At 38.1% G+C, this 20,003-nt stretch overlaps 1 protein-coding gene across 11 annotated transcripts in view; it reads left to right on the plus strand.

Moving 5' to 3' along the window:
- PHLDB2 (pleckstrin homology like domain family B member 2) overlaps positions 1 to 20,003 on the plus strand; it is a 100,831-nt gene that overhangs the window by 27,756 nt on the left and 53,072 nt on the right. For all 11 annotated transcript variants that reach the window (XM_032478888.1, XM_032478879.1, XM_032478857.1 and 8 more), the window contains 2 exons: positions 12,339 to 12,722; positions 19,520 to 19,663. In XM_032478888.1, coding sequence (XP_032334779.1) covers positions 12,339 to 12,722; positions 19,520 to 19,663 — 528 coding nt within the window. The remainder of the gene's footprint in view (positions 1 to 12,338; positions 12,723 to 19,519; positions 19,664 to 20,003) is intronic.

Consider the following 20,003-nt stretch of genomic DNA (forward strand, 5'->3'; position numbering starts at 1 on the left):
GACATTATTTTATTCTTTTTTATGGCTGAATCGTATTCCATTGTGTATATACAAACCACGTCTTCTTTATCTAGTCATCTGTTGATGGACATTTGGGTTTTTCCATGTCTTGGCTATTGTAAATAGTGCTGCTATGAACATTGGGGTGCAAGTGTCTTTTTGAATTACACTTTTCTCTGGGTATATGCCCAGGAGTGGGATTGCTGGATCATATGGTAAGCCTGTTTTTAGTTTTTTAAGGAACCTTCATGCTGTCCTCCATAGTGGCTGCACCAATTTACATTCCCCCAAGAGTGTAGGAGGGTTCCTTTTAATCCACACCTTCTCCAGCATTTATCGTTTGTAGACTTTTTAGTGATGGCCATTCTGGCTGGTGTGAGATATCTCATTGTAGTTTTGATATGCATTTCTCTAACAATTAGTGATGTTTAGCATCTTTTCATGTGTTTTTGGACATCTGTCTGTCTTCTTCAGAGAGATGTCTATTTAGGTCTTCTGCTCCAATAGACACATACTATTTTAAAGATCAGAGAGTAAACAGATTTTAAAATTCAGTTTTCTGATTAGGGAAAATTGTTTGAGAACCCAAGATGAGTGAGCACTGTTAGGTGAAAGTTACTCTCCCTGTAGGTGTGTTTTACTTCTGTACCTGCTTCTTGCTGCCTCCACTTCCTAGTGACTCCTGACCCTGAAAGACAGTTTGGGCATTCAGACCTTTCTGTACTATACACTGGACAGCATTACTTAGTTGGAGGCAGAATGGACAGTGTTATTAGAATGTCTGTTGCTGCCTAGCCATCTTTTTTTTATTTTCCCCTAAGAAGAATGTGTTTGAAATGTGAAGGCAAGCTTAAGTACTGAACACTGTTTTGTACCCCAATCTGACTTGAAAGGCATCTCCTTCCTGATGTGGCCCTTCCTCTTGCTACATCCTGACTACAGTTTTAGTTTAAAAAAAAAAAAAAAAGGTTACCCTAGTGGGAAGTGACCCACTTAAACTGCAAATGGGGTGAGAGGCTGGTTTACAAACCAAATAAACTTGGTGACTCAGACTTTTTAAAGGGATATTTAGATATTATGACTTACTTCCTGTATTCTGAATTGGAATGCCCATTATTACATTAATTGATTTGATCTTCAGAATTAACATAAGCCTCAGACTGATTTGTTTCTGTGGAGCCTTGCTTTTCTTAGCTCTTACGTTTAAAACAGCCAGTCAACTCTCTGCCATTATCTGCCTTGTTTGGATGGTTTATGGAGTCTAGCTCAGAGATACAGTGTGAGCTGTAAATGAGAACCATGTAACTTCAGATTTTCTTACACTGAAAAAAAACTTTAAAAAAAAGTGAAATCAATTGTAACATATTGGACAGCACAGGATTAGATTAGTGATACTGTCTACACCTAAATAAACTATCCATTCTCTAAGCCCAACTTCTATCATTTCTAATAAAATAAGAGTAAATCTATAACCAGTGGACAATATAAAGTAGACTTATCTATGGTCAGATCGCCTTGGGTCATTAGAGAAAAACATCTTTATCTTTTAAATAGCAAATTGTTGGCATAAATGTAGATGTTCAGTAAATATTGAATTAATCATTAGCAAATTGAGATTGTCAACTGTCCTCAGTTAACTGAGAATAAAAACAGCTGCCAGTCTGTTTTCTTCTTCAGTTGGAGGGCTAAATGGGTAGAAGAGGAATGGGAAGGGAAAAAAATACCATTTAGCAATAATCTAGTGACTCCACATTGGGGAAACACAGAGCCAAAGTCTCAGTGTAATTCTGTGTTACAGTAGCCTGTGACAGTTGCTGTTAAAAGCAGGCTCCTGACTACTTGAGAGCAAAACCCTGGGTTCTTGTTATAGTGGCAGTACAAGCTCTTGCCTCTTGATGGTGCCACACATTTAAAAATCCCTGCTTAGAACCGAGGGATGTGTACAGCGCCTCTTATGTAGCATAATTTAGCATTCTTGGGCTAAATGCTGAAATACAGAATGTAACTTAAACTAAAAGGAGGCCCTGTATGCCACTATGTCACTTATAGGAAAAGTCACATTCTTTTTCTAAAATGGTAAATCAACATAGAAAAACATATAAACTAGATGAAAATGGAAAACGCAGCATATCAATACCAACAGGTACATGGGAGAGGGCTGATGAGGGAGGACTATTGATTCTTCCCAGGAAAAACAACCTGCATATTTGTTGTCAAATTATTTAGTATTTCTAAATTAAAAGCCATTTATTGACCTGCCTTTTAAAAATCTCTCATCAAATAATAGATTTAGTGACTATGCTGGCTAATTCTTGTAATGAGAGATTTTCTTCCTTAATTCTAGAAAAGTTTATGGGAATAATTTGCTATGAAGAATATTTTTAAATTTTAAGATTGACTCTTCGAAAAAAAAAAAAGTCCAAAACAAGTATTAGAAGTCAGACACATTCATTGCTTTTTAATGGAAGAATTTTGATTCAGCCTTCTCAGTGCATAAGGTAAGACCTATTAGAAGGCATTTTTAAAAGTTAAACTCTTTATTTTGAGGTAGTTGTAGATTCCCGTGTATTTAATTATAAGAAATAATTCAGGGAGATCCTATGTACCCGTTACCAGTTTCCTCCAGAGGTAGCATCTTGTATGGTGCACACTCTAGTGTAATGTCACAACCAATGTTAATGAGTCCAAGCTTGTACTGCTTGCCCCGTGACAGGCCAATAAATTGAGAGACAAACTGTTGGGGCAAGGAATAGCGACTTTATTCAGAAAGCCAGCAGACTGAGTAGATGGTGGACTAGTGTCCCAAAGAACCATCTTACCAGAGTTAGAATTTAGGCTTCTTCTATACTAAAAGGGGAGGAGATGGGGTTGGTTTTTGCGAACTTCTTGGTGGACTTTGTTCTTGCAGCTGTCTGCATGGGTCAGATCAGGATGCTTCTGTAAACCTCCAGTGAGAGAAATGTTATTCTCTGTTCTGCAACTTTTTGTGTCTACGTGAATGGAAAAGCGTTATATCTTTAAAGGTCAGAGCCTTGAGAACTGGTTATCTTGTATATTTCAGGCTATAGGCTGCATTCTTAACTTATAGCAAAAGCAATAAAATACAAAGGTTAAAGTAAAAGAAACAAATCTATTATGGAGTCAGGGTATCGACAGTGATCCAGTTAAAGTACAGAACAGCTCTAACACCACAAGACTTTCTCCTGTTTTCCCTTTTTAGCCACTCCTGCTTTCCTCCTACCCTCATCTCCTCCTCAATCCCTGGCAACCACTGGTCTGGTCTCTATTTCTATAATCTTGTCATTTCCAGAATGTTACATAAGCATAATCATATACTATGCAGCCTTTTGAGTTTGGGTTTTTTTCATTTCTGCACCTCTGTCTAGAGATTGAGCCAGGTTGCTGCATGTTGTTGCCTCTTCTCCAGCTTCAAGTTTGGGATTTATGAGGCCAAAGAAAATCAAGGGTACCCATCTCTGCTTTTCCTTGAGTCCCTAGATTCCTAGCTGACCTACTGCCTTCTCTCCATCATTCAGGGTCTTATACTTGTCTTATATACAAAATGTCTAGGGTTCTTAGTTGTGCTTAGAAGAATAGGGAAAAGGACCTCTACGCCAACTTCCCAGAAGGAGAAATCAGTAAGATTGGTTTTTTAAAATTCAAAATAGCCAAAAACTTTGCTCTGGTGAAGTCTAATTGACTATGAGGGGGAAATATTTCTGTGGGAGCATGTTCTATTGAGGAATTTTGGCTTGGAAAAATGGATATTTTTTCTCATTTAAAATTGCTAAGACCCTACCCTAGCTTTGGGATTGCAGTTTAGATTAGATTAGATGTAGGTTAGATTGCAGTTTAGAGAAAAGACAATTTTAAGAAAATGCTAAGTAAAATTAAAAAGAACAAGTTTCTCCTTTATTATTCTTTCACTTTGATTATAGAATAACAGGGACTTTGTTATTATAGAATAATAGCTGTTATAGAATAACAATAACTTTGAAAGTCTGCCTTTTCCATCAGATCACGAAGAACAAGGCCTAAGTCATGTTAGGCGGAGATTAGAATTTTTGAAAGTTATCCCAGCAACTCCAGTATAGAAAGAAGACATGTCATTGTTTATTTTGACTTTCTATATATGAAACTCTATAGCATGCTTTTAAAATTTAACACACAGCATTTTCCATGAGCTGTATCTCCCATAAATAGTTGCATGGCAATGCTTTCAGTTGATATGTGATAGCTCACCCCCCTTTTTTCACACCTTAGACTTCCTACTTTTTTACTTCACCGACTTCTTTATGCGTTAAAAAAAAAAGAGTTCTTTTATTTTTTTTAGGATAGATTTTCAAATGTGAAGATTGAGTTGTGGTACCTCTCATGCACTGGTTTTGATTGAACAAAATAAAACACTACATAAAATTCTAAAAGCATGTCAATGGGTTGTATTTTGTAAACTGTGGTCTTTCAGGGAAAACAAAAAACAAAAAGATCCTCTGAAACTTAGTTAAGCCAAGGTGAAAATGTAAACAAATGACAGCCCTATCGGACTTTATTTTGTCATGTTTTCTTTAATGGTGTGGGTAATAGCATAATCTCTTTAACAGAAGGGGCTCAGGCACCATGTAGATTTTCTTCCAAAACACTGTCCATGTAAGAGATATTATGTTCATGTAGTATCTGGCGTATTTTTCTTAGACATTGTGGAAATTATGGTCATTTTAATCACATGAATTTCCTTTCTTTACAGCCAGTGTTTTTTAGTGTACAGGGAGAAGTGTATTATTTTCCACCTTAAAATGCCTGAGTAGAAGCAATAATGTTGTGGGGTAATTCATAATGGGCCTTTTCTTTCAAATGATGACTTGTAAATTTTAAGTAGTTCACCTCAACCCCGATATTTTATAAAAGTAAAATTTTTCATAGCTCTCATGTCTGTCAGTTGAGTTTAAACGGCAACGTGATGCAAAAAGGCATCAGAAAAGGACTAAAATGCAGAAGATCCTAGTTAGATAGTCATTGTGGTCAGAGATTAACTTAAGTCTACCTAACAGATGCAAGGAATAACTAGAGGCAGAAAAAGCAAGTTGAGAAAACATTCTCGAGGGTGAAAAAGTAACAGCATTAGTTTACTCAAGTGATAACATTTTAGGACAAGTCTGATGTAAATGAAAATCAAAATAAATGTTACCTCAGCATATATATGTATTATATATTATCTATATAATTGTATAACATTATATATTATTAAATTATTAAATATATTAATTGAATATATTTAGTAAATTTATTAATAGATAGATAAGTAGGTAGACAGATTTTTTTTTTCAAGTATAAGCTCCTTCCAGAATAGGAGGACAGCTAGAAAGTATAGGCAAGTGGGTTTAAGGGAGCTATTTACACACCAGTGAGTAATAGTAATTAAAAATAACAATCAGGAGTGTGAGGATTTGATTTATGAAGTGAGATTAAAAACTGAATTTCTTTGGGTATGAGGAAAGGCAGGATGTGATAAGTCCCTCAGGTATTTGAGCGAGGCATGCACTCATAGGGCAGGGACACTGATTATCTCTGGTGTTTGAGCTGGAGCCAAGGGAGCTGGAGCCAAGTGTCTAGTTCACACTAGACACTTGAGTTTTATGTCAAGGGTGAAGTGTATGTGCTGGATAGAAGAATGGATTTCATGGAAGGTAGTTCTGTCTAGAAGTTACTCCACTGGACTTGCTCTGCTGTAGGGAATACATGATGCTCTGTCTTGTTGGGGATAGAGGGACCAAACGGCAGTGAGAGACAGAAAAGACTCCTTCCCCAGGTTATTATGGCGACTGGGATCAGGCACATGATCCACCCCAGGGAGAAATTTTGGGGCAGTGAGGGAATTCTCTCTCTTTCCAGACTGGCAAAGAATCCCACAGATGTGTGAATTTTCAGAGAGACATTTGGCTGCATAACATATTTTTCCTGTATTTCCTTTGCATGAAAACAATCGGGTTCGGTTTTTAGGTTTGCTTGTTAAACCAGTATTAGAGATGGTTCCCCAGGACAGACAGGGCAATTATCTACTTCACATCAAATTTTTGATGGAAACCATCCCTAATCATGGTTAACAAACACTGAGCACTTGCTATATAGCACCAATTTTAAACTTTATGGTATAAAGTGTATAAAGTGTTCTCATACACACTCCCTTATTGATTTCTCCAAGAACCTAAAGTGGGCGCTAATTTTACCATCTCTGCTTTATAGGCCAGGTAGTAGACTTGAAAGGTTGAACTTGATAAAAAAACTTCTGTGTTATGGATCTGGTAAGTGCCAGAGCTTCAAATCCAAATAAATGTTCTTTCCACTTAATCAAACTTAACACAGATTCCGCTCTAAAAGTCCAGCTGTTCTGTGGGAAAGAGAAGCCAATTTGCCCCACAAATCATAAAATATAAGATGACAGAGTTACTGAGCTCCCCTCCTATCTTTATTTCAAAGTGGTTCTCCTGTTTCTGGTCACTCTGCCCCTAATTTTCCTGGAGAAGTGAGAGGTGTGTCTTCACTTACAGGACGTACAGTCTGCACAAAGGCAGGGCACACTGCCCCAGACTGCAAAGGGCTGGGAATGATGGAAGTGAAGTGTTGCGCATTGGCAGCTTCTTTGAGATGGGGGTGTAGGGTGTTGGGGCGTGAAGGAAAGAGGGGATGTAGGAGGAGAGAGCTACTGCGTGACCTGATAAGAATAATTTATTGTTTAGACTTTGAGTGGGGAGATAAGGAATTTGAGTACATTTTCAGACAGGGGAAGAAGTCAGTAGAAAGGAAATAAAGAGTTTAGGAGACGGGATAATTGATTGATCAAAGCCACAAGGATGGTGGGAGGGAATACGGGTACAGTAGTGCAGACAGAAGGCTTTGCCTTGGAAAGACTGAGAGACTGTCCTTAGAAAACTGAGCTAATTCTTTTATTGTGTTTACTGTGTCTTGGACACCATTCTAAATGCCAGCCATATTTTTTTTTTTTTAATTTTCACAACCACGCTGTAAGATAGATACTCCAGTAATCCCCTGTTTTATACTAAGACTCAGAGAAGCTAAATGACTCGAGTCATTTAGGGCCACACCAGTAGCTATGGAGTCAGCATTCAAGTCCAAGCAGTCTGGCCCCAGAGTTCCTGCTTTCAGCCACTATGGTACAGTGAGGAAAGGAGGACCAGCTCGATAAAGATGACAGAGGAGGGATATTTACGGAGTTTAAGCAAGATGGCCTGGATCTCCTTCGGCAGTGTCTGTGCATTGGAGTGTATTGAGTATATTTGAGAAGCAGGTACTGAAAACTCACTGAGTGGTAAGTGGTCCTAGTTATTTGCACATGTCTTACTCTCCCTTGGTCCTTGGTTATCCATTACTGTGGGGGAGGGTAGGTGTATGTGATACAACGTCCTACTAGTTATAGGTGTATAACAAATGTTTGTTTATCAATTAGTAGCTGTCACATTATTAGTAACTCTTCGAATATCTTGCAGTTGCCTCCGGAACAGACACAGTCCCACAAAATCATCTTTTATTTGTCGGATGTGCGTCTTTCCAGCTCAGCCCTTCTGGTGGGGCACACACACACACCTGCTTAAACTCCGGCTGGCAGAGTAAAGCACATTCCTCACCACAAGCCTGAATGCAGACTTCCCAGCCAGCTTATAAAATAAAATATTTTTAGCTAGATATTGAACTAACTTCCATGAAGATAATTTGTAAAACCAAACAATAAGAGCTCCTTACTTATATGTACTGTTTCTTAATCAGGTCGTTTTTCTCAACTGATAAAAACGATACTGAGGCCATGTTTGGGTCATTATAAGGCCAATGACAAGGTTAAAGGGCACTGTCTCCAAGATACTAACTGCAAGTTCAGGGTGTTCCCCAGACCACCCTCAGGTTCAGTAATTGCACAGAAAGACTTACAGATCCCGCTGAAACTATTATAGTCACAATATTGTTTATTGCAGGGAAAGGCTATGGATAAGTATCAACCAAAGGAAGAGACACAGAAGGCAGAGTCAGAAGTTTCCAAGCATGAAGCTTCCACTGTCCCCTCCCTTTGGAGTCAGAATTTGTTACTGTACTCCCACTGGTGTGTGACAACACACATGGAGTGTGCCACCAGGGAATGTTACCTGAGTGTGTCCAGAGTTTTTATAGGACTTCATCACATAGGCATGATTGATTGATTGCCCACATTGTTAATCTCTGTCTCCAGGTTGATTGATACCCCGTGACCTAAAGCTTCCACACTAAATCACTTGGTTGGTCTTTCTAGAGTGGCCAGTCCCCACCCTTAGGTTATCTGGTGTGGCCAACCTTGCCCTAATGAACAAAAACACTCCTATCGGGTAGGACAGAGATGACCTTCCTACCTAATTGAGATGTCAGGACTAGATCGTGGAATCTTGGAAGTTCTGGTTACTTGCTGTCAACTCCAGCTCTTTTCAGTCTGCTGTCCACTTTCAGACCAAGGTCTGTGACTCTTGCTGGTGAACTCTATGAATTTATTCCCAGAGTTAATTTAGAATATTGGGATCATTGAGTCCTGATATAAAGAGGAAGAAATCTGGCCCATGTCTTGCAGGTACCTCATCCCTCTTCTTCCAAAGAACCCCATCTCTCTTGTCACATAGTAGTTGCTGATCTCTGAGCATGCTATGATAATCCACAACTCTATGCCCTTTGTTTATATGGTTCCTTTACAGAAATGCCTGTCCACTTGCCCAGCAGACCAGGCAGACTTATTTATCCTGAGGACTCAACTCAAATTTCTTTTTCTGTAATTTTTGTGCATTGCTTTCCCATAAAAGAATCCATAGGGTTTTTTTTTTGTAAACCTCTGTTATCGCTGTGTCTTTGATTGACTATTTGTGCCTCTTGTTAAAGATCTGAGGGTAGAAATGCTGTCTTTTTTCCTCTTTGTATCCTTAGCACATTACTGGGCAGAGAGTAACTCAATAGATTATCACTGAACTGAAGATATGGAGACATTGAATCCTTAGAGTTAACAGAAGAGAGAGGTCACATTTATCAGTTGTAATAGGTCATCTTAAATAGAGAAAAAAAACTCTTTTCAACTAAAGTATTTAAATCATTAAAAGTTGACCCTTCGTTTTAGGTAATAAATGACCCAACACATTTAATTATAAAAGAGGGATTTTGACAAAAACTTTACCTATGCTTAAGTATCAGCACCTGACTTTCTGCATAATTTATTTCTGTGTTATGTTTGTGGTCCCACGGCCTGGGCTGGCTGCTGTTGGTTACGAGAGGACTGGATGGGTAGAGGAGATGGATGAGGTCCCCGACTGAGGGTTGTGAACTCCAGTGGGACAACACCAGACGCTTTCCTCTGAAAAAGAAAGCAAGCTCTGAGGTCAAAAAGACAGCTTTTTTATTTTTGACCACTCAGGGAAAGAACTGTGCACCCTGTTCTTCAGGTATATTTGTTAAGCTCTTGTGTCCCCTTCACAGCTTTCTTTGATGCATGTGGTATATGGAGATGGAGGAAAGGGAAAATAGAGAGGGAGAAAAAAATTAAAATGTGTTTTAAATAATGTGATTCAAAGTGACCTACATTCTACACCCTGAAAACCAGTGTTTTGGGCCATTTAGGCTCTCTGCTGGTGCCTTTTCAGGACAGTGTGCAGTGGATTGCTGGTTTGGAAAGATGGGTGGGAACTGGAGATCTTAAAGAGGGTGGCCGCCTAACTCAGCAGATTGTCAGGTGAAGCGTCAAAGAAAACTGAATTTTAGGAAGAGAGCCGTACGTCTCAGGTTGCCAGTCCCAGTTTGTGCTTGCTGTCCCAGCATAATTATTAATAGTGCCCCCATTTGATTCTCAAAAGTGTCCTGGGTGGAATGGCCACCCTCGTTTTAGGTCATGCAGAGTGGAGAATATTGGTGTGATGAATGGGCAGGACAAAGTGGGCTAGAGGGAGGATTATGAGGGCAAATTCTGTTCAGGCTTTTCCTTAAAAGGCTTCTCATGCTTTCTGAAGTGCCTTGCAGACTTGTGACGCAGGTCTCATCAGCAGCTTATTTTTCTTCAGTGCAGCTTTTACGGGGCCAGTGTGTCTCGGCGCAGCCTGGATTTCTGTTAGACCCGTGGGCAGCGGTGCTGCGTGCGTGTGTGCTCCAAGCCTGAACAGATTGGCTGGGAGTGGGGTGATAAGAATAGAGAGGAGCACATACCAGTAGACCAAACTTCCTGTGCACCAGCCTTTGAATACTGTTTCACTGTCTGAAATAGCATCCATCTTAAGTCTGGGATCGTTTATTCCCTCTGGAATTAAGCAATAGCACTGGCAGCAGAAGAAACTATTTTGGGAAGGAGATGTGGGAGGAATTTTGCTATGTATTATAGAAATACTTGTCATGCTTTTGAAGACCACACTTGTTCATTAGTGCCCTGGTGAATAGAAACTGCTAACTTTCCAATAATCCCAAATGTCATGAACGTCAAGGCTGATGCATGAAGATTAGCAAAGACTGAGTTTAGATGCTTCAACTTAAATCACCTTACATGGCAGAAAGAGAACTTTTCTTTGGAGATTAGCCTCTAATGCAGATACTCTTGAGAAGGGGTAAATTGCAACATCTTGTTCCTGTCCCTTCCTCATATGTGCCCTTGCACTTGTTTCTGCATATGCCCATGCAGACCTTTCTAGATTGTTGGAGAAGTTTAAATAACGCGATGAATGCTGTGTCTCCCCTACCCCCAGCTCCCTCCCCACAACGTTGAGGTGGGTAGGGCTTGGCAGCTGGTGGCAGCTGCGGAGATAAATAAGCACCAGGGCTCCTGGATGGACCTGTGCAGACATGCCTGGGATGAGGTGGAACAGCTCTGAGTGCCTTCCCTGCGGCGAGGCCATGAGGACGGAGCTGCAGCTGGAGTCCAGAAGTTCAGGCAGTGAATGGGAGGTGGGGGCTTCGAAGAACCAGCTTAATAGTCCGTTTGATCGAGCTATTGTATTTTTTGGTTGGGGAGAGAACTTTAGAGGACGGATAAAAGTCATTTTATTCTGTTTTGTCATTATAACGAATGTATTTAATGGAAACCAGGGAATTGTGGTAGTCTGTTTCTATTTGACATTTCTATTTGATCCCCTTCAACTAATAAAGAGTGAACTGCCTTCAGAATTTTCTCTTTACAAATTTGCTGCGATTAGACATGAAAAACAGCAGCCCAGTCTGCTTAGCATTTTTCTGTTTTGTAACTGATAACTAGTTTGGAAAAATGTTTTTCTGTGGAAGGCTTTTGAATTCTCTTTTCAGTGTGGTAGATGTAATCACAACAGTTTTTTTTTTTTTTTTGGCTATTTTTTTTTCTTTTCATTTTGGCATTGGAATTAATGTGAGAGGCAAAAGTGCTGATGATGAGTATTTGTAAATTATATCCCCTTGTTCACAAATGTATAGTTAATGTACTTAAAGTCCAAAATCATAAATAACTACCTGTTTTGCATGGGACCTTGGTGAAATGTCAGTTAGTGGTACCATTATCTACATCAATGGCATATGTATTGATTTTTTAAAAAATAAATAAACTATCATTCTATTTTCCAGCTAAATGAATAAAAAATTTAATGATCTCACAATCTGAAATATGTTGATGTCCTTTATCTGGACATGATGTTAAATGTTCTTTTTTTTCTTACAACACTTTAAAAATTAATTTAATTATTCATATGAGAAATTGGTGGAAAAGACCTTTACATGGTGATAAGACAAAAAAAATTGAAAAATGTGAAGTATTTCAAGAAAAAAGTTGAAGATCCCATATGCCTTTTAAACTAAAACTTTTTTTTAAATTAAAACATCTTTAAAGTAGTGTTTTCCTTTTGTGTGTCTAACAGTAGAATATCTCTTTAGGAAACAGACAATTAATTGTAAGCACAAACATTAAGTCTACAGTGATGAAAGAGCTAGGTATTGTTGAAGCTAGGTAATAAAGGGAAGGAAGAGGGCGAAGATTTTTAAAGGGAAATCTTAAAAAACTTTTGAAATATTTGGAGCATTGATAAATCAAAAAAAGGCTCAGTGGGTGCTTGTATGTGCTAGGACCAGCACTGGGGTATACAGATATAAGGGGCAACCAGAATTGAGTTTGGAAGGAAAGTCAGGCATTGTAAACCCAGGCTTCATCTGCAGCTATAAATGGGTATATCAAAGATGATGGAAAATCATCACCAGCTGAGTATCTGTGTGGTTGTCTGTGTGGGTTGAAATCACCCGTAATCCCAGCCTCTCTTTAGTCTTCTTGTTTGGAGCTGTCTCCTTCTCAAACACTCACTGACCTTCCCTCCTCTGTGTTCTAGGAGAGACAGCGTCTGGAGACCATCCTCAGTCTCTGTGCTGAATACACAAAGCCTGACAGTCGCTTGTCCACTGGCACCACCGTGGCAGATGTGCAGAAGATCAATAAGGAGCTGGAGAAGCTGCAGCTCTCTGACGAGGAGTCTGTGTTTGAAGAAGCCCTGGTGAGCCCTGACACCAGATACAGGTGCCACCAGAAAAGCTCTCTCCACGATGCGGACCTGGCTGTCTTTGGGAGCCTCAGTCAGAGCAGTGCCAGCTTCCTTTCCCCCAGGAGCACCAGGAATGATGAACTGCTCAGGGACCTCACCAGGACTCCCCCACCACCCTCCTCTGCCTTTCTGAAAACTTCCAGCGAGTCCACGTACCTAAGTATCCTACCAAAGGTAAAGCTGGCAGGGCCCAGAGACTGGGACTTAGGACCTAGGGCCGTGCATCTGCGCTGGCCTAGACATCACAGGTTTATCACGCTTGTTTTCCAAAATGTTTTCAGTGAACCTTCAATCTAAGAGGTAATTAGCTAAACATGGCACAGCAAATGAGAATGTTTACTATAAAGTAACAAATTTGCATTCCAGAAAATGTAGCAGTGCAGAAAAGTAGAAAGAGAAAAAATTTTCTTCTCCCTGCCCCCTTCCAGTTGTACACCTGCGAGAGAAGCACAAAGTGTCTGACATGCCTTCCCAATATTTCTGTGCACAGCCATATATTACAGACATAGACACACATATACATATGCACAGTGTTCTGCATGACTTTTTCCCTCCCTGAATGTCTTGAGCATCTTTGCATATCACTATACACAGCTCTGCCTCATTCTTGTTAATGGTTGACTAGTATTCTGTTGTTTGGAAATACTATTTAAACTGTTTCTAGCTTTTTACTAATAAAATCTATAGGCAGCAAACATTCTAGAATATATATATTATATTAGTACAATTGTGCAAGTGTGTCTGTAGGATCACTTACTAAAAGTGAAATTGGTAGGTCAGAGAGTTTGCATGCTATTTGTTTTAATCAAATCTCCAAATTATACTCTCAAAAAATTGTATTTCCTGGTGACACTTTGAGTAACAGTTTATACGTGCAGCTTGTTCTTCATACACTTGGCAAGGTTGTATATTATCAAAAATTTTCAATTTGCTAAGTTAATGGTTTTTTAATTTGCTTGCTTTTATTTGTGCATAAAGTTGGACATCTTTTCATATTTTTAGTTGTTAATTTTTATTTTGACACACATATTCTTCACTCATTTTGGGGGACACCTTTTTTTACTTATTATTTATTTAACTTTTTAAAGTATTGTTGATTTACAATATTAAATTAGTTTTAGATGTGCAATATGATGATTTAACATTTTTATAGATTATTCTACATTTAAAGTTATAAAATATTGGCTATATTCCCTGTGTTGTACAATATATCCTTATATCTTACTTATTTTATACATAGTTTTTGTAACTCTATTAATCCCCTACCCATATCTTGCCCCTCTTCCATGCCTCCCCCTACTGGTAACCACTAGTTTGTCCTCTATATCTGTCAGTCGGTTTCTGTTTTGTTATGTTTGTTTTTTTTTTTTTAAGATTCCACATATAAGTACCAACATATAGTATTTGTCTTTTTCTAGCTGACTTATTTCACTAAGCATATCCTCCAGGTTCATCTATGTTGTTGCAAATGGGAAATTTTTGTTCTTTTGTATGGCTAAGTAATATTCCATTATGTATATATACCACATCCTCTTTATTATTTCATCTGTTGATGGATACTTAGGTTGCTTCCATATCTTGGCTATTGTAAATAATGCTGCTATGAACACTGAGGTGCATATATTTTCCCAAATTACTTTTCTTTTGCTTTGGGTCTATTCCCAGGAGTGGAATTACTGGATCATATGGTAATTCTCTTTTCGTTTTTTTGAGGACCACTATGCTGTTTTCCACAGTGGTTGCACCAGCTTAAATTCCCACAAACAGTGTAGTAGGGTCCCTTTTTCTTCATATCCTTGCCAACATTTGTTATTTGTGGTCTTTTTGGAGATAGCTATTCTGACAGGTGTGAGGTGATATCTCAGTGTGGTTTTGATTTATGTTTCTCTGTTGATCATTAATGTTGAACATCTTTTCATGTGCCTGTTGGCCATCTGTATGTCTTTGGGAAAATGTCTGTTCAGATCTTCTGCACGTGTTTTAATCGAGTTGGTTGTTTTTCTGATATTGGGTTGTATGAGCTGTTTATATAGTTTGAATATTAACTCCTTATTGGTCATGTCATTTACAAATATTTTCTTCCATTCAATAGGTTGTCTTTTCATTTTGTCGGTGGTTTCCTTTGATATGCAAAAGCTTTTAAGTTTAATTAGTTCCCATTTTTTGGGAGGGACCTAATTAAATTTTGGTGGAAACTTTAGAGTTTTGTATATGTGGTCATGTCATCTGCAAACAGTGACAGTTTTTCTTCTCTCCTTCCAATTTGGATGCCTTTTATTTCTTGTCTGCTTGCCATGGCTACAGCTTCCAATACTATGTTAAATAGGAGTAGTGAGAGTGGGCATATTTGTCTTCTTCCTGATTCTAGAGGAAAAGCTTTCAGCTTTTTACCATCGAGTATGTTGTTAGCTGTGGGTATGTTGAGATATAACTTTATAGGAGTTCTGTTGTCTTTGTCTTGTAGGTGTACTCTTGTTGTCTTGTAGATGTATTCTTGATGTGTTTGTGGGGGAGGTGAGCTCAGCATCCTCCTGTTCCACCATCTTGATATCCCTTGTCTTCCTCTTCACCCATTTAAAAAAAAATGTTTTGTCTTGTTTTTACTCAGTAGTTGGAACTATTGATGGTAAGGAAATCAAGGAAATTAGTCCTTTATCATGAGTGGTCTTCCTTTTGACTTTATTATTGATTTTTTGGGGGTGTCTAGGAGTTTAACATTTATATGTAGTCATAATCATTACTTAGTTTTCTGGTTGTTGTTTGCTGATCTAAACATGTCTTCCAAATTTGACAATCTCTTAAAAAAGTTCAAGGAAACTCTTTTGGTATTACTTTTTTCAACAAGTTAAGAATATTTTTTTCTATGAAATTAAAAAAAATCTATTTCCCTACCCATTTTCTAGAAAGTATTTGAGACTGTATAATAAAAGATATAAAATTTATTAGAATAAAATTAGAACACCAAAAATATTATATAAGAGAGAAGTTACCATAATCATAAATATCTATTTATTCAAGGATAAATGGGATTGGTTAATTTATTTAAGTAACTCTGACCATTAAGTTCAACTCTGAGATTCTTGGCAATCATGCCCAAAGAACAAATAATTTTTTAAAAGTACATTAATTAGATTTTTATTATAAGAGAAGAATACATACTGACTCTTTTAAGAGAAAGATGCTATCATTGTACTAAATTCTCCAGGTAGTTTATCACATGGAGTATTATTTAGGGGAGTTTGTGTCTTTGTTTTTACTTTTGTTTGTTTGGCTGTAGCAAGACTTGTGCACTGAATGTTCCTAGTCGGAAGTCCTTACCTACCTCTTGAGTTCTCCCATCATATGTATCAGGACTCTGGACCGTTCAATCCTGCTTTCTTTTAATGACCATGTTTGCCTTCCTGATTCTCAGTGGAGAGTAATTATGAATAGGACATCTGTCCCTATTGCCAGAAAGTTGCAACTGTTAGATGCTAGGATCTGGGGTAAAAATCTAAAGTTACTGGTGTTGGGCAAAGTAAATGACCCCTCATTTAAACATTTGATCTGTTGTCATCAGCCATTGGGCTTCCTTCACTGTCTTTTCATTGTAAATCCTTTCATATTTCTTCCTTCATGGAGATCTGGAGACTTTTGTTAAAATGGTGACCCACATGCTCTAAGGACTGACTTTTGGGAGACAAGTTCCCTCCTGAAGAGGGCTGTGACAAGAGAGCTGTCGAAGTGTCAATGAGCAGATCATGACAGATGCTCTCCATCGCTCAAATCTGCCTTTGTGGAATAGGAGGCCTCTGCAGCTTGGAGGAGCCTCCCTGCAGCTAGTGATAGAAGACTGTGCCTCTGTTAGAGACAGGAGATGTCAAGGGCACTGCTGGGTACCGCACAGCAGCTTAGACAGCACGCAGCTGAGAGTGCGATAGGTTCCAGGGAATAGGTTTTTCATGTATTGCATTTTGAAGACCTTAAGACAGGAGACAGAGGAGTTCATTTGTAAAGTCCTGATTATTTGTTTTAGATGCTCTTCCTCTGAGTAATCTGCTCACTGGATTATTTAGAGTATAGTGTTTGTTGTTAACTGATCTGAGGATTAATGGAGAAGAGAGGAATGTGAAAAACACTCTAAACTGATTTAATGAAACAAAAATTTTAATGATATTTAGGAAACTTAAGATATACCATTCTAGACTTTGCTTTACCTGACACAAAGATGCAGGTGACCAAAAAAATGCAGATGACCTTGGAAATATGTTCATTTTAATTGCCTTTTGTGAACCTGTCTACCACCATCTGAGGTGAAAGGCAGATATAGCTCACTCTTCTCTTTTTTGTTTTCATGCAATTTAAAAAAAAATTTATTGAAGTATAGTTCAGTTTATAGCATTGTGTCAATTTCTTGTGTACGGTCCATGCAGATTTGGGATATAACTGACACACAGCACTGTATAAATGTAAGGAGTACAGTGTAATGACTTGACTTACATAGTTTGCAGAATGATTACCACAATAAATTGTTAATGTCCATCACCTCATGTTTTTGCCAAAAAATGTTTTTTCCCTTGTGATAAAAACTGTTTCACTCTTTTCTTCTTGAGTAATCATTCTAGCTGCAGTGGAAAGTCCTCACACCTGCAACCTTCTCTGGTCATAGGAAGTTTCTAAGAAGAAATATGCCCCCCCCCCAAAAAAAAAGGTGGCTGCAGAGTGTGTTGTCCCAGCCCTCTCCTATTTCTGTGTGTGTTTGTGTCAAGTTACCCTGAATACAGCATATTTGGGGATGCACATACATGTGCTTTTATCCAAACACGTCACTCTCAGTGAAATCCTATCCATTGCTATAAAAAAAAGTCCCAGATAGATTAAAATTTCACCTTTTTCTGTCACCATAAAACTAAAGCTACCACACCCTTGGCTCTCTATTGGTTTTTTTTTTTTTTTTAATTTGTATATAAATGAAATTACAGTATCCTCATCCCATTCTATTACAAACCAAAATTTTAGAGTGCCTTTTGAAGATTTTTGCTTTTTATAAGTAACTTAACAGTAAAAAAAAAAACACAGTCATTTCCTAGATAGCATTTATTGCTACAAACTCTCAAGTTGTCTATTATTAAATATACCTATCATGATAAATTTTCTAGAAACTGAGTTATACAGATATTAATAATTGCCACTTTTACCTATCTTTATAGTTTTGCAGATTGTTCAGTTTTTGTTTTCTCTTAATGTTCTGCTTCCACCAATGAGAGAGATATTTTTAAACCATGTTGGAAGCTGAAACCTAATATGAACTGTTGACCCGACAGGATACTGGCCTTCTTGAGGCTTTCCTGCTAGGATTACTCATCAGTGATTTAGGAATGCCATTCACTGTTGCAGGCACCCCTCATGCCCTAAAACAGGCAGCCAAGTATTAGGTCGATGAGATTCATTGTCTGTGAAAAAAGGTCAGCTATTGTTTCATTAGTTGATAAGATTTAAGAGGACAATTAAAAAGTGGAATGTCAAAGATTGGAAGGCCTGCATACCTTTGCTCTAAATCAACCTGACATATGTGACTTCTCAATGGTTTCATCTCCTTGAGCAGCAAAGTAGGGTAAAAAGAATAAAGAATATGAATAAAGAATCTGACAAGATGCCTATCTTCTTAAAGTAATTTTTAGGATTGTTAAGCATAGTAAATGAACTTAATGAGGTACACAGAATTTAAATGGTTTCTTTGGTTAATTTGAATATTCTTTTCAGTGGTTAGTGAGTATTCTTCAATAATTTACTTAACGGGGCTGCTGTTTTCAACTTCCAATTGTGGAATGATATAATTATTGACTTACTGATGCAAAGAAATTACCTCTTTTTCAAAGAGAGATAAAGTTAAATAAATAATATCCCACTCCTGGTACTTTTTGATTTCTAGAAAGACTGGTCTCCACCAAGTGATACCCAAGGTAACTAACCTGAAATTCTTGAAAGAAGAAGCTGTTTTCAATTCACTTTATTCTCATCTTAAAATAATCGGCAGTCACATTTTGACCGTGTGTATGATCTAAATACTCTTTTCTTTGCTGGGCATTTGTTACAACTCTGTTCAAGGGTGTAAGTATGCCTTCTCTCACTTAATTTCTTTCATGACGTTCTCATTTCTTGTTAAAGAACTCAGTTTTTCCGTGAAATAGTTTTATGAACAATGGCCAGTATTCTATTTTATTTTACAAAAGCCCATTGGCCCAGTTAGTCTTAATCACTACATAGGAAGAAGGCCCTTAGTATAAAGACTAGGAAACAGTGTGCTGGTGCAAAAAGTGAAACATGAATTAACATAATATTAATGATGTAGTTTTAAATCATTTTGGAGGTCACCAAAGTAATAAAGCCTGTATTGTCCTGGTTACTAACTTTGGGGAACATTTCAGTAAGATGGGGACAAGTGCCATGTGTCCTTCTTTTCCACCTTGTGTTGGAAAGGAAATAAATATGATTGCTCATTTGCAGATAATCCTAGCAGTGGGAACCAATGGAGATTCTAGAGTCTGTGTAGGAGATGTACTTACCTGGAGATGGGAGAGAAAATGGAGCTTGTGATGAAGGTAGCAGCGTGCCCAAGAGTCATCCCTAAGGAAAATGCCAAAAATCTCATCTAGATTCTAGTTCTCTGTTCTGCCAAACATTGTCCTTAACCTAAGGGAAGGTGCTACAATCTCTGTGGGCCACAGCTTCCTCTGAGTCATTTGGCTTTTAGTTATTTTGCCTTTAGAAGGATATGACTTTGTACACTGAAGCTGGTTTGTAGGAGCTAACCTAAGAGCCTACCTGCTGAGGCTCCATGGGAAAATGCAGAGTTCTGAATAAACAATCATGTGGATGCTTTTGAATCCAAACAGACACAGACTGTGAAGCGCTAGACTTATGACTGTTTTTTTAACTAGGAAATTCTGGAATTGAAGTGTGAATTTTCTGTGTTTGTTCATTAATCACAGACACCAGAGGGTCTAAGTGAAGAACAGAGGATTCAGGAGTTGACTGCGATGGAAGAGTCCCGGATAGCAATTCTGAACAACCTAGAGGAGCTTGAACAAAAGATCAAAGATATAAATGACCAGATGGAGGAATCTTCCAGAGAGGTATAAACCATGAGTTCACGTGTTCCCTCTCCCTTTTTTCTTTCTTTCCTTTAGCTTAAATATATCAATGCCTATTAGGGCACAGGCCTTGGGAGGCAGAATGCATAGAAGTCAGCATGAGCAAATATATGTTCAGTGGGTACATGTATGGGTAAAATTGCCTTGTTTTAAACTTTTTTTTGAAGTATAGTAGATTTACAATGCTAGGTTAGTTTCAGGTGTGCAGCCAAGTGATTCAGTAATACATATAAATATATATTCTTTTTCACATTCTTTTCCATTATAGGTTATTACAAGATATTATGTATAGTTCCCTATGCTATACAGTAGGTCCTTGTTG

The sequence above is a fragment of the Camelus ferus genome, chromosome 1 (genome assembly GCF_009834535.1).
Source record: "Camelus ferus isolate YT-003-E chromosome 1, BCGSAC_Cfer_1.0, whole genome shotgun sequence".
Lineage (NCBI taxonomy): Eukaryota > Metazoa > Chordata > Mammalia > Artiodactyla > Camelidae > Camelus > Camelus ferus.